Genomic DNA, 15490 nt, shown 5'->3' on the forward strand with positions numbered 1-15490 from the left:
TCTGGCTTTAGTCCGTTACTTGTGTGTTACAGTGACTGAGTGGTTGATGTGTCTGACACATTCTGTCACATTGTGTGTAGTCCGTTACTTTGGTTTTACCGTTTTGTGTTAGTTTGTTGATTTGTGTGTTACAATATGTCTGACATTCTGGCTTTAGTCCGTTACTTGTGTGTCTTAGTTGATGTGATTGACATTCTGTGTTCAGTCCGTTACTTGTGTGTGTTCAGTGACATTGTGTCTGGCTTTAGTCCGTTACTTGTGTGTTACAGTGACTCAGTGGTTGATGTGTCTGACATTCTGGCTTTAGTCCGTTACTTGTGTGTGTTACAGTGACTGAGTGGTTGATGTGTTCTGGCTTTAGTCATGTGTCACAGTGACTCAATGGTTGATGTGTCTGACATTCTGGCTTAGTCCGTTACTTGTGTGTTACAGTGACTCAGTGGTTGATGTGTCTGACATTCTGGCTTTAGTCCGTTACTTGTGTGTCACAGTGACTGAGTGGTTGATGTGTCTGACATTCTGGCTTTAGTCCGTTACTTGTGTGTTACAGTGACTCAGTGGTTGATGTGTCTGACATTCTGGCTTTAGTCCGTTACTTGTGTGTCACAGTGACTTAGTGGTTGATGTGTCTAACATTCTGGCTTTAGTCCGTTACTTGTGTGTTACAGTGACTCAGTGGTTGATGTGTCTGACATTCTGGCTTTAGTCCGTTACTTGTGTGTTACAGTGACTCAGTGGTTGATGTGTCTAACATTCTGGCTTTAGTCCGTCCGTTACTTGTGTGTCACAGTGACTTCAGTGGTTGATGTGTCTGACATTCTGGCTTTAGTCCGTTACTTGTGTGTTACAGTGACTTAGTGGTGATGATGTGTCTGACATTCTGGCTTTAGTCACTTGTGTGTCACAGTCTCGTTGACTGTCTGGCTGTCCGTTACTTGTGTGTCACAGTGACTCAGTTGATGTGTCTGAGTATTGTTACTTGTGTTTACACATATGACTGAATGGTTGATGTGTCTGACATTCTGGCTTTAGTCCGTTACTTGTGTGTTACAGTGACTCAGTGGTTGATGTGTCTGACATTCTGGCTTTAGTCCGTTACTTGTGTGTTACAGTGACTCAGTGGTTGATGTGTCTGACATTCTGGCTTTAGTCCGTTATTGTGTGTCACATACTCAAATGTGTCTCGTTTCTGGCTTTAGTCCGTTACTTGTGTGTGTCACAGTGACTGATTGGTTGATGTGTCTGACATTCTGGCTTTAGTCCGTTACTTGTGTGTTACAGTGACTTCTGGTTGATGTGTCTGACATTCTGGCTTTAGTCCGTTACTTGTGTGTTACAGTGACTCAGTGGTTGATGTGTCTGACATTCAAAGTCCGTTACTTGTGTGTTACAGTGACTTAGTGGTTGATGTGTCTGACATTCTGGCTTTAGTCCGTTACTTGTGTGTCACAGTGACTTAGTGGTTGATGTGTCTAACATTCTGGCTTTAGTCCGTTACTTGTGTGTCACAGTGACTCAGTGGTTGATGTGTCTGACATTGGCTGGCTTTAGTGTGTTACCGTTACTTGTGGTGTGTGTCTGACAGTGACTTATGTTGATTTGTGTGTCTCACATTCTGTTAGTCCGTTACTTGTGTGTGTACAGTGACTCAGTGGTTGATGTGTCTGACATTCTGGCTTTAGTCCGTTACTTGTGTGTTACAGTGACTCAGTGGTTGATGTGTCTGACATTCTGGCTTTAGTCCGTTACTTGTGTGTTACAGTGACTCAGTGGTTGATGTGTCTGACATTCTGGCTTTAGTCCGTTACTTGTGTGTTACAGTGACTCAGTGGTTGATGTGTCTGACATTCTGGCTTAGTCCGTTGTACTTGTGTGTGTCTGACATTGACTTGTGTGTTGACTGAGTGGTTGATGTGTCTGACATTCTGGCTTTAGTCCGTTACTTGTGTGTTACAGTGACTCAGTGGTTGATGTGTCTGACATTCTGGCTTTAGTCCGTTACTTGTGTGTTACAGTGACTCAGTGGTTGATGTGTCTGACATTCTGGCTTTAGTCCGTTACTTGTGTGTTACAGTGACTCAGTGGTTGATGTGTCTGACATTCTGGCTTTATATCCGTTACTTGTGTGTCACAGTGACTTTGGTTGATGTGTCTGACATTCTGGCTTAGTCCGTTTGTGTGTAGTTGACTGAGTGGTTGATGTGTCTGACATTGGCTTTAGTCCGTTACTTGTGTGTGTACAGTGACTGATGGTTGATGTGTCTGTCACATCTGGTCCGTTACTTGTGTGTCACAGTGACTTCAGTGGTTGATGTGTCTGACATTCTGGCTTTAGTCCGTTACTTGTGTGTTACAGTGACTCAGTGGTTGATGTGTCTGACATTCTGGCTTTAGTCCGTTACTTGTGTGTTACAGTGACTCAGTGATGTCAATGGTTGATGTGTCACATTCTGGCTTTAACATTCTGTTTAGTCCGTTACTTGTGTGTCACAGTGACTGAGTAGTGTTGATGTGTCTGACATTCTGGCTTTAGTCCGTTACTTGTGTGTCACAGTTGACTGTTGATGTGTCTGATGACTCTTTAGTCCGTTACTTGTGTGTAGCAGTGACAGTGTGTCTTTAGTCAACTTGTGTGTTGACTTTAGTGGTTGATGTGTCTGACATTCTGGCTTTAGTTTAGTTACTTGTGTAGTACTCAGTATTGATTGAAATATGTGTGTTACACAATGGTTGTTCGTTACTTCTGGCTTAGTCCGTTACTGTGTGTGACATGACTCAGTGGTTGATGTGTCTTTTCTGTCCGTTACTTGTGTGTCACAGTGACTCAGAGTTGATGTGTCTGACATTCAAAGCTTTAGTCCGTTACTTGTGTTTACACAGTGACTCAAGTGGTTGATGTGTCAGTTTAGTCCGTTACTTGTGTGTTGACTCAATGGTTGATGTCTGACATTCTGGCTTTAGTCCCGTTACTTGTGTGTCACAGTGACTTAGTGGTTGATGTGTCTGACATTGTCTGGCTTTAGTCCGTTACTTGTGTGTTACAGTGACTAGTGGTTGATGTGTCTGACATTCTGGCTTTAGTCCGTTACTTGTGTGTACAGTGACTTCAGTGGTTGATGTGTCTGACATTCTGGCTTTAAGTCCTGTTACTTGTTGATGTGTCTTCACATTCTGGCTTTAGTCCGTTATTGTTGTGACTGTGGTTGATGTGTCTGACATTCTGGCTTTAGTCCGTTACTTGTGTGTTACAGTGACTAGTGGTTGATGTGTCTCTGACATTCTGGCTTTAGTCCGTTACTTGTGTGTTACACAGTGACTGAGTGGTTGATGTGTCTGACATTCTGGCTTTATTCTTAGTCCGTTACTTGTGTGTACACAGTGGTTGATGTGTCTAACATTCTGGCTTTAGTCCGTTACTTGTGGGTAGCTTCAGTATTGATTGCAATATGTCACATACAAAGTCCGTTACTTGTGGGTAGCTTCAGTAGTGATTGATACAAAGTGGGTAGCTTCAATTGCAAGTGATTGATTGAAATATGTCACATACAAAGTCCGTTACTTGTGGGTAGCTTCAGTATTGATTGAAATATGTCACATACAAAGTCCGTTACTTGTGGGTAGCTTCAGTATTGATTGAAATATGTCACATACAAAGTCCGTTACTTGTGGGTAGCTTCAGTATTGATTGAAATATGTCACATACAAAGTCCGTTACTTCAGGATTGTGGTAGCTTCAGTATTGTGCAATATGCTTCAAAGTCCGTTACTTGTGGGTAGCTTCAGTATTGATTGAAATATGTCACATACAAAGTCCGTTACTTGTGGGTAGCTTCAGTATTGATTGAAATATGTCACATACAAAGTCCGTTACTTGTGGGTAGCTTCAGTATTGATTGAAATATGTCACATACAAAGTCCGTTACTTGTGGGTAGCTTCAGTATTGATTGAAATATGTCACATACAAAGTCCGTTACTTGTGGGTAGCTTCAGTATTGATTGAAATATGTCACATACAAAGTCCGTTACTTGTGGGTAGCTTCAGTATTGATTGAAATATGTCACATACAAAGTCCGTTACTTGTGGGTAGCTTCAGTATTGATTGAAATATGTCACATACAAAGTCCGTTACTTGTGGGTAGCTTCAGTATTGATTGAAATATGTCACATACAAAGTCCGTTACTTGTGGGTAGCTTCAGTATTGATTGAAATATGTCACATACAAAGTCCGTTACTTGTGGGTAGCTTCAGTATTGATTGAAATATGTCACATACAAAGTCCGTTACTTGTGGGTAGCTTCAGTATTGATTGAAATATGTCACATACAAAGTCCGTTACTTGTGGGTAGCTTCAGTATTGATTGAAATATGTCACATACAAAGTCCGTTACTTGTGGGTAGCTTCAGTATTGATTGAAATATGTCACATACAAAGTCCGTTACTTGTGGGTAGCTTCAGTATTGATTGAAATATGTCACATACAAAGTCCGTTACTTGTGGGTAGCTTCAGTATTGATTGAAATATGTCACATACAAAGTCCGTTACTTGTGGGTAGCTTCAGTATTGATTGAAATATGTCACATACAAAGTCCGTTACTTGTGGGTAGCTTCAGTATTGATTGAAAATATGTCACATACAAAGTCCGTTACTTGTGGGTAGCTTCAGTATTGATTGAAATATGTCACATACAAAGTCCGTTACTTGTGGGTAGCTTCAGTATTGATTGAAATATGTCACATACAAAGTCCGTTACTTGTGGGTAGCTTCAGTATTGATTGAAATATGTCACATACAAAGTCCGTTACTTGTGGGTAGCTTCAGTATTGATTGAAATATGTCACATACAAAGTCCGTTACTTGTGGGTAGCTTCAGTATTGATTGCAATATGTTACATACAAAGTCCGTTACTTGTGGGTAGCTTCAGTATTGATTGAAATATGTCACATACAAAGTCCGTTACTTGTGGGTAGCTTCAGTATTGATTGAAATATGTCACATACAAAGTCCGTTACTTGTGGGTAGCTTCAGTATTGATTGCAATATGTCACATACAAAGTCCGTTACTTGTGGGTAGCTTCAGTATTGATTGAAATATGTCACATACAAAGTCCGTTACTTGTGGGTAGCTTCAGTATTGATTGAAATATGTCACATACAAAGTCCGTTACTTGTGGGTAGCTTCAGTATTGATTGAAATATGTCACATACAAAGTCCGTTACTTGTGGGTAGCTTCAGTATTGATTGAAATATGTCACATACAAAGTCCGTTACTTGTGGGTAGCTTCAGTATTGATTGAAATATGTCACATACAAAGTCCGTTACTTGTGGGTAGCTTCAGTATTGATTGAAATATGTCACATACAAAGTCCGTTACTTGTGGGTAGCTTCAGTATTGATTGAAATATGTCACATACAAAGTCCGTTACTTGTGGGTAGCTTCAGTATTGATTGAAATATGTCACATACAAAGTCCGTTACTTGTGGGTAGCTTCAGTATTGATTGCAATATGTCACATACAAAGTCCGTTACTTGTGGGTAGCTTCAGTATTGATTGCAATAGGTCACATACAAAGTCCGTTACTTGTGGGTAGCTTCAGTATTGATTGAAATAGCTTCAGTATTGATTGCAATATGTCACATACATGAGTGAGTGACATATTTTTTTGACAACTTTTACACAAGACCTAATGACATAATATGCAATCCCTACCCATATAAGCAGTTAGTGATTATAAGTTAGTTGATCGAGATACGCATACAAATCTCTTTTACTATATCACCCCCCCAAGACACATTTAGGCTCTACTAAATCAAAGGCTAGATTAGTCCATTATGAAATTTCAGGGATGAATGAGTTAGATTAACAATTATTTGCAGATGTACTTATATATCTCTTTAACTAGTACAGGTGTATAGTTACAAATTACAATTTTACAGCACCTGGATGTAGAAGTGGCTTGACTGAAGACCTGAATGTACTTACAAATCTCTTTACTGGTAAAAGCCAGGGCCAGTTTGTTGATGTTCTGTAAGGCACAGAAATGTGTGATCCAGAGGTCGCGACCTTTACAGGTGTCCGTTCCCGTCTTGAATGACCTTGACTGCTTTAGGTCTTGTGGCCAGATAGATATCGTACCTTCCTGTGTATGACAATAATTATCACATCATTAATTACATTGAATACATGTATCAGTTCTAAAAATAGCAAATCTGAAAGGCAGCTAGGACATCGATCAATTTTGAAGGTTTCAAAATTGCTGATTGATGAAGACTATGGAAACATTTGGTAAATATCATTCGTGATTTATTTTTCCCATAGAAGTCTCTATAAATCCCCATTTTGTTTTTGCACTCATTAGATAGACAATGAGCCTAGCTTGTAATTATTTTTGTGACCAGCCTGTACACACTTAGGGGAGAACTTAGTTTTTATATGTAACCCTGGTCAATACTAGCCGCAACATATAGCTCAGCTAGAGAGAACTTCTCTTTAGCTTGATCGGTTAAGCGTCAGACTAGTAATCCAGAGGTCCCGAGTTCGATCCCTGGCAGAGGCAGGTATAAAATTCATTGTAAATCCTGCACCCTGTTACATTGGCGCCCATGTAGGGACTCGGGAATGATACTTCACGATACCTGCGAAGGAATTGTTAAATTGTGACCCCTGGAAACTCGAGGACGAGTTGATTCCTAGAGGGGGAGTATGTAACCCTGGTCAATACTAGCCGCAATATATAGCTCGGCTAGAGAGAACTTGTCTTTAGCTTGATCGGTTGAGCGTCAGACTAGTAATCCAGAGGTCCCGAGTTCGATCCCTGGCAGAGGCAGGTATTAAATTTATTGTAAATGCTACACCCTGTTACATATATAAACATTATGTAGAAGATCTGGTTATAGACTTACCTGTGGTCTTTTACTGTTATAGTTACAACATGATAACCTACCTTACTGACAGCGACGTATTTGTTTGTGTTTTTCAGGAAACTTTATAACCAACCTACCTTACTGACAGCGACGTATTTGTTTGTGTTTTTCAGGAAACTTTATAACCAACCTACCTTACTGACAGCGACGTATTTGTTTGTGTTTTTCAGGAAACTTTATAACCAACCTACCTTACTGACAGCGACGTATTTGTTTGTGTTTTTCAGGAAACTTTATAACCAACCTACCTTACTGACAGCGACGTATTTGTTTGTGTTTTTCAGGAAGACCACTTTCTGTATAACATCTTTGTGAGGACTGTAAGATTATACAAATATTTAGAAGTGTCAGAAGTAATTTTCCTTACTTATAAATCAGAAGTATGATTGCATGCATCTCATTTACTCAAACATTCTACATTTATTAGGTCAAGTAGTTTCAATTTTTTCCAAAATGGTTTTCTTGGCCTAGATGTTAATTTTTTTTTTAATTCACTACCATTTGTAGCTCTGAAAACAGATTGAATCAAAAACATATTGATAATCATGGAACTTGATTTTCATGTCACTAGCCATGCATATTCTGTCTTTTACAGAGTTATCTGCCCTTGCAGGTAGTTAATGATTGTGACATCCTTTTCAGAGAAAACAGCTTGAATTTTGCTTCCAAAATGATGAGGTCACAATTGATACCTACTGCAAACAAGGTAACTCTGTAATATGCATCAATTGATTATTTGATTTAATAATTACAATTATTTAAGATAAACTGATTTCTTTTAGTTCAGTATGAGGTAAATACCTTGGTAATGATTTCAGATCCTTCCACTGTGGAACCTGTGTCGATTTGACACGATCATCTTTTTCATAAAACTCTAGCAACATGTGAGATGCAAACTTATCCCAATCAACACTTCCTTCTCGGGCCACGTCAATCTTGTCAAATAATTCTCCATACTGTAAAAGCCAAATGTTAAAAAGACATTATTATTAAAAACAAGACCAAATGTCAAACAGAGTTCAAGGACATCCCATTTGTTCAACAGATTCAAAAAGGAAAAATTCTTAACAATTTCTTTTAAATTTCAAATCAATAAAAATACAAATGTAATGCATATTCAAGTTAATCAAGAAAAAAACATAGATTTTTTTTATGTGCCAGTAACTTTTTCTGTTAAGAATACAATGACTTTATCTGATGATGTAAAGAATACAGTGACTTTATCTTATGACGTATAGAGTACAGTGACTTTATCTAATGATGTTTTACCTCCTCCCTGGTGCCCTTCTCTAGTAAGATAGACAAAGCTTCACAGAACTGGTCACGATACAGAGCAAGCTTATTGTCATATCCATCTCCCTCAGTCTATAAACAAGATATAAATATAAAGCGTATTGTCATATTCATCTCCCTCAGTCTATAAACAAAACAAGACATAAATATATAGCTTATTGTCAAATCCATTTCCCTCAGTCTATAAACAAGATATAAATATATAGCTTATTGTCAAATCCATTTCCCTCAGTCTATAAACAAGATATAAATATAAAGCTTATTGTCAAATCCATATCCCTCAGTCTACAAACAAGACAAACTATATAGATATATAGCTTATTGTCATATCCATCTCCCTCAGTCTACAAACAAGATATAAATATATAGCTTATTGTCATATCCATTTCCCTCAGTCTATAAACAAGATATAAATATATAGCGTATTGTCATATCCATATCCCTCAGTCTACAAACAAGATATAAATATATAGCTTATTGTCATATCAACCTCCTTCAGTCTATAAACAAGATATCAATATATAGCTTATTGTCATATCCATCTCCCTCAGTCTACAAACAAGATATAAATATATAGCTTATTGTCATATCCATCTACCTGAGTCTATAAATGATAAGATATAAATATATAGCTTATTGTCATATCCCTCTCCCTCAGTCTATAAACACGATATAAATATATAGCTTATTGTCATATCCATATCCCTTAGTCTATAAACAAGATATAAATATATAGCTTATTGTCATATCCATATCCCTTAGTCTATAAAAAAGATATAAATATATAGCTTATTGTCAGATCCATATCCCTCAGTCTATAAAAAAGATATAAATGTATAGCTTATTGTCATATCCATATCCCTCAGTCTATAAAAAAGATATAAATGTATAGCTTATTGTCATATCAACCTCCTTCAGTCTACAAAAAAGATTTAAATATATAGCTTATTGTCATATCCATCTCCCTCAGTCTACAAACAAGATATAAATATATAACTTATTGTCAAATCCATCTCCCTCAGTCTAAAAACAAGATATAAATATATAGCTTATTGTCATATCCATATCCCTCAGTCTACAAACAAGATATAAATATATAGCTTATTGTCATATCCATCTCCCTCAGTCTAAAAACAAGATATAAATATATAGCTTATTGTCATATCCATATCCCTCAGTCTACAAACAAGATATAAATATATAGCTTATTGTCAAATCCATCTCCCTCAGTCTAAAAACAAGATATAAATATATAGCTTATTGTCATATCCATCTCCCTCAGTCTATAAACAAGATATAAATATATAGCTTAATGTCATATCCATATCCCTCAGTCTAAAAACAAGATATAAATATATAGCTTATTGTCATATCAACCTCCTTCAGTCTATAAACAAGATATCAATATATAGCTTATTGTCATATCCATATCCCTCAGTCTACAAACAAGATATAAATATATAGCTTATTGTCATATCAACCTCCTTCAGTCTATAAACAAGATATCAATATATAGCTTAATGTCATATCCATCTCCCTCAGTCTACAAACAAGATATAAATATATAGCTTATTGTCATATCCATCTCCCTCAGTCTATAAACAAGATATAAATATATAGCTTATTGTCATATCCATCTACCTGAGTCTATAAATGACAAGATATAAATATATAGCTTATTGTCATATCCATCTCCCTCAGTCTACAAACAAGATATAAATATATAGCTTATTGTCATATCCATATCCCTCAGTTTATAAACAAGATATAAATATATAGCTTATTGCCATATCCCTTTCCCTTAGTCTATAAACAAGATATAAATATATAGCTTATTGTCATATCCATCTCCCTCAGTCTATAAACAAGATATAAATATATAGCTTATTGTCAAATCCATCTCCCTCAGTCTATAAACAAGATATAAATATATAGCTTATTGTCATATCCATCTCCCTCAGTCTACAAACAAGATATAAATATATAGCTTATTGTCATATCCATCTCCCTCAGTCTATAAACAAGATATAAATATATAGCTTATTGTCATATCCATCTCCCTCAGTCTACAAACAAGATATAAATATATAGCTTATTGTCATATCCATCTCCCTCAGTCTATAAACAAGATATAAATATATAGCTTATTGTCATATCCATCTCCCTCAGTCTATAAACAAGATATAAATATATAGCTTATTGTCATATCCCTTTCCCTTAGTCTATAAACAAGATATAAATATATAGCTTATTGTCTATTGTCATATCCATCTCCCTCAGTCTATAAACAAGATATAAATATATAGCTTATTGTCATATCCATATCCCTCAGTTTATAAACAAGATATAAATATATAGCTTATTGTCATATCAACCTCCTTCAGTCTATAAACAAGATATAAATATAAAGCTTATTGTCAAATCCATCTCCCTCAGTCTATAAACAAGATATAAATATATAGCTTATTGTCATATCCATATCCCTCAGTCTATAAACAAGATATAAATATATAGCTTCTTGTCATATCCATCTCCCTTAGTCTACAAACAAGATATAAATATATAGCTTATTGTCACAACCATCTACCTGAGTCTATAAATGACAAGATATAAATATATAGCTTATTGTCATATCCCTCTCCCTTAGTCTATAAACAAGATATAAATATATAGCTTATTGACTCATATCAACCTCCTTCAGTCTATAAACAAGATATAAATATAAAGCTTATTGTCAAATCCATATCCCTCAGTCTATAAACAAGATATAAATATATAGCTTATTGTCATATCCATCTCCCTCAGTCTATAAACAAGATATAAATATATAGCTTATTGTCATATCCATCTCCCTCAGTCTATAAACAAGATATAAATATATAGCTTAGTGTCATATCCATCTCCCTCAGTCTACAAACAAGATATAAATATATAGCTTATTGTCATATCCATATCCCTCAGTCTATAAACAAGATATAAATATATAGCTTATTGTCATATCCATCTCCCTCAGTCTACAAACAAGATATAAATATATAGCTTATTGTCATATCCATCTCCCTCAGTCTATAAACAAGATATAAATATATAGCTTCTTGTCATATCCATCTTACTCAGTCTACAGACAAGATATAAATATATAGCTTATTGTCATATCCATCTACCTTAGTCTTTAAATGACAAGATATAAATATATAGCTTATTGTCATATCCATCTCCCTCAGTCTATACAATATAGAATGGAAGGCGATTCTTGTAGTGCCGTAACATAAATGTTGGGCTCTTTTAAACTTACATACAGTCATTTGTTTAAATCAGTAATACATACTACATATTATAACATTCACACTCGATTACATCAAAATTAACTTTTTTTCTCCATCTCAAGACACATTCTGAAGTCTTATATATTTATATCGGGAATATGACACGACACTCAAAAACATTCCATGCTTTAACCATCATAGCAATTTTACAATTCATTCCCAGGTTGTATTTGAGTTTACATGATTCAGGAATACATCAGGAAGACTTACCATGAACACTCGCTGTAGTTTGTTGAGATCTTTCATCGTTAATCTGTTCTCCAATTTGTCCATTACTTGTTTTCTGACAAAAAAAGATATAAACACAATGATTCTATACTATACAGTAGTCTGTCTTTACACATTACAGAGTTATCTGCCCTTGCACATTGATTGGCCATCATTATTAGAAAGTTGCATTGTTTTCCTTGATACTCCAGGAGTTACAATCACTGATGTTATACCAATCCCTTGTCATTAGCAAAACTGAAGTTCTGTGTGTGACAACAGGTGAAGCATTAACTCATTTTAATGTACATCAAAAGAAGCAAATAATGGCACACTTCTGTTGTTGACTGTATGGCTTTGAATTAATTGCTCTCTAGATAATCAACCTCAGATTGGTCAGTTTTTTCTTCCCAAAAATGAGTTCAGTTTTAGTATGATGAATAGTCCGTGGGTGCATATAACAACAGTGATAGTAATCCATGGCATATCAAGGATGTGCAAACACATGACTTTCTTTGCAATCAATATTGATATGTAAGGGTAGATAATTTTGTAATATGGGAAGACCAATAGATTTGACTAATTATTTTCTTTCAAGTTTGTACATATTAATGGTTTTATCTGACAGCAGAGGGACCTCTGGTTTATTGGCATTTTTCTCTCTGGCTAATCGATTTTACAAATATAATTATTAGTTTATCTAAACACGTTTTGCATAAATATAAAGTTAAATTATTATATTATAAAACCCCTATAGGTACTCACATGGGTACATCTGCCGATCATTAAAGTGGTCAAGTTAGTTAGAGTAGATAGCAAGTAGAATTAATTTAGTCCCTTAATTAGAGTAAATAGCAAGTAGAATTAATTTAGTCCCTTAATTAATCTCCTTATCCATGAGATTCCGTCAAAAACCGACTAGATAGTCATTCTTTGTGCAATTCAGTTATAGCCTTTTAACTTTCAAATTGATGAAACTAAATATTCCCAAAGTTAAATAAATGTCAACTTAAGTTTTGTTTCTCTCTCTATACACACAACATGCAGGTACAATTGTGCTTTACTTTGTACAAATTCATACATTCTTGGTTTGCAGATGTGTTTTACTACACCTGAAATCCACTAACTATGTATGTAAACTCCAAGAACATGCATTTCCATCTTGCCACCAAAGCAAATCCTTTTAACCACTAGTAATCTGCAGCTGTATATATAGGACAATTATGACCATCACCATGCACAGACACAACCCTCACAAATCTAATGCACATAAAACAAATCACACTGTATCTGAACATCTACCTGGTATTAACATTCAAATCAAAGTCTGATGGATGTTTCATTTATACTTTTATAATGTACAACAGGTCAGTTAATTATGTAACAAGTGTTTCTGGGATCAACTTGATTAAGTCATTTATTGAATTACAGAAACATATCAGGTAGGAACAGGGACTTGCATGAATTTCCAGCCAACAACCTATATTATAATAGTACACAGGGAGTTGGCGTGAATTTCCAAAGAACAGTCTATACGATATGTATATGTATAAGCAGTCAGTTCGAAAGGACGTCCTTTGTGTCATGATTCTGTGCATATATATGTGTTACACAGGATTAAGAACATAGAAATATTTGAACTCAAGCAAAATTGTTTTAATGCTAGAACATTTTCAGTTACAGTTGACATTTCTAATGGAATTTTAGGGAAAATCATTAAGCATTACACTGTACATTACTTTTTATTTAGGGAAAATCATTAAGCATTACACTGTACATTACTTTTTAATCAATATCAACAATATGCTGTGTGATTTGTTTATGGATTGATGCTTACATACAGTACATTATACTGTTTATTTTCTGATAATTATTGGCCAAACAAGAATTAATTTTATAGTACATTATCAATAATCATATGGGATATATATACCGTATTCGACTCAATAAGCGCCCATGTCCCTATAAGAGCCCATCCCCCTTTTTGAGGCCTCAATTTCAATTGTCCAGGCATAAATAAAGACCAAAACTACACTCAACTGTAAAGATTTGCAATAATTTCGTCTTATTAGCACCTTTTCTTTTTTTTTTAATTTTCCAAGCGCCCTAGGCGCTTATTGGGTTGAATACGGTAATAATATCAATGTCAGCCTGTTGTTATAACAATTATGGGTCATTTTGTAAATTGGAAACATGTTTGGTTGGTTAAATATGTGACCAAAGTCCATCTGAAAATGAGTGAGTGGTGAGAAAACCATTTCAAATCATCCGTCTGTACACAAATTACATTGACACATATTATCATAAAATTCTTGCATTTCCCCCGAAACCAACCAACAACCCCCGCAATGAGCATTTACCCAATACTAGGTCCCTCCAAAAGTTTGTGGTAGTTTGTAGTGACAAAGATTTTAAAAATTGATATACAGAAAGAAATCAAGCTTCTGTTTTTCAAAATCACTTATAACTGCATGTATGACTCATTTTATGATTGTGTAGTTTGCTTATAAAAGTATGAATGCAAAGTACATACATAGGTTTTGGGTTTTCTTGCAGAACCGATAAATTTTCTGACGGCATGTCACACCCATTGACCCAAGGGTGACAATTGTGGAGGGAACCAGTCTACACCCACCCCAATCACCATTATTATCACACTTATGCCAGTAACATTATACAGTATACACTCTCACCCTTTGGACGATGTAGTTGTGATTATACTTTCCAGTGGTTGACGTTTGGGCCTAAATGGCCCAACAGTTACAAGTGACGTCGATTCTTTACTGGAAATGCTGTAGTTTTAATTCCATCAATATATTTACATGTGAATAATTAATTAAATAGATTCAATTTATCTTAAAATAATATTTGATAATTCAAGCAAATCAGAAATTTTACACTTTTGTATATGATTATAAACATATAGGCCTTATATTCATCATCATTATATAATTATTGAATACAAAAATAAATCAATGCTGCAGTCAAATAAAAGCAGCTTGTTGTAGGCCTACAATGTATACATATGTAGGACAACATTATGTATATATTTGGCTATTATTAGCTTACTCATATCAAATTCTTACCGTTCTGGTTTGTCAGGGGATTTTGACTTGAATTGTTCTGGAGACTTGCTATCATATTTCCCAGTCCCCGATGTCACAGTCGGAGTCGTAGCCACTGTCGACATTTTGCTTGGATATAGTTGGTCTACAAAAGCATCAGAATCCTCCAAACTGCAAACACTTCAACTTCAAAACAACAGGTGTCCGTTTATCTCTGGGCCCCGGGGTTAGGGGCACTGAACACAAATCACTTACGTTATGATATAACCATGACCGTATAATATCACTGGTCAGTCTACATGTCGAGGCGAAGCGTCAGAGCGTCAGATTGTGTTCTGACGAATGACAACAAACCTCCACGAACAGGAAATCGGCCATTTGTAAATTATGAGTTGCCAGGCACATGGTAAGTATAAATTACGGATTTACAAAATCAAGCGGAATACCTCAACATGCGTTTTCGGAACACTCTTTGAAACTTCGCAGATATATAATAGGTCCTGCATTAAAACTATAATGCGTGTATATACGAATACTTTTGTAACTTATCATCAATAAAGGAGTACATTTTTTTTTATTTTACGAGGAGAAGACATTACAACAAAAGAAGGGAGACAATTCGTACTGACTTAGTACACTTGTAAGCTTGAAACATGTTGTTTATTTTT

At 35.5% G+C, this 15490-nt stretch overlaps 1 protein-coding gene across 9 annotated transcripts in view; it reads right to left on the minus strand.

The window, feature by feature from the left end:
• The window catches only part of LOC138305563 (cilia- and flagella-associated protein 337-like), a 94072-nt gene extending 78859 nt beyond the window's left edge, over nucleotides 1-15213 (minus strand). For 7 of the 9 annotated variants that reach the window (XM_069245869.1, XM_069245865.1, XM_069245862.1 and 4 more), the window contains exons 1-7: nucleotides 14844-15213; nucleotides 14451-14549; nucleotides 11761-11833; nucleotides 8201-8296; nucleotides 7733-7887; nucleotides 7180-7249; nucleotides 5991-6147 (exon numbers count right to left, since the gene is read on the minus strand). In XM_069245869.1, coding sequence (XP_069101970.1) covers nucleotides 5991-6147; nucleotides 7180-7249; nucleotides 7733-7887; nucleotides 8201-8296; nucleotides 11761-11833; nucleotides 14451-14549; nucleotides 14844-14947 — 754 coding nt within the window. In that variant the 5' untranslated portion in view covers nucleotides 14948-15213. Of the gene's footprint in view, nucleotides 1-5990; nucleotides 6148-6951; nucleotides 6985-7179; nucleotides 7250-7732; nucleotides 7888-8200; nucleotides 8297-11760; nucleotides 11834-14450; nucleotides 14550-14843 lie in introns of those variants that run through there. The other 2 variants (XM_069245868.1, XM_069245870.1) reach the window with 2 other exon arrangements.
• Between the last annotated feature and the right edge of the window lie 277 nt (nucleotides 15214-15490).

Source organism: Argopecten irradians, chromosome 13 (assembly GCF_041381155.1).
Source record: "Argopecten irradians isolate NY chromosome 13, Ai_NY, whole genome shotgun sequence".
Taxonomy (NCBI): Eukaryota; Metazoa; Mollusca; class Bivalvia; order Pectinida; family Pectinidae; genus Argopecten; species Argopecten irradians.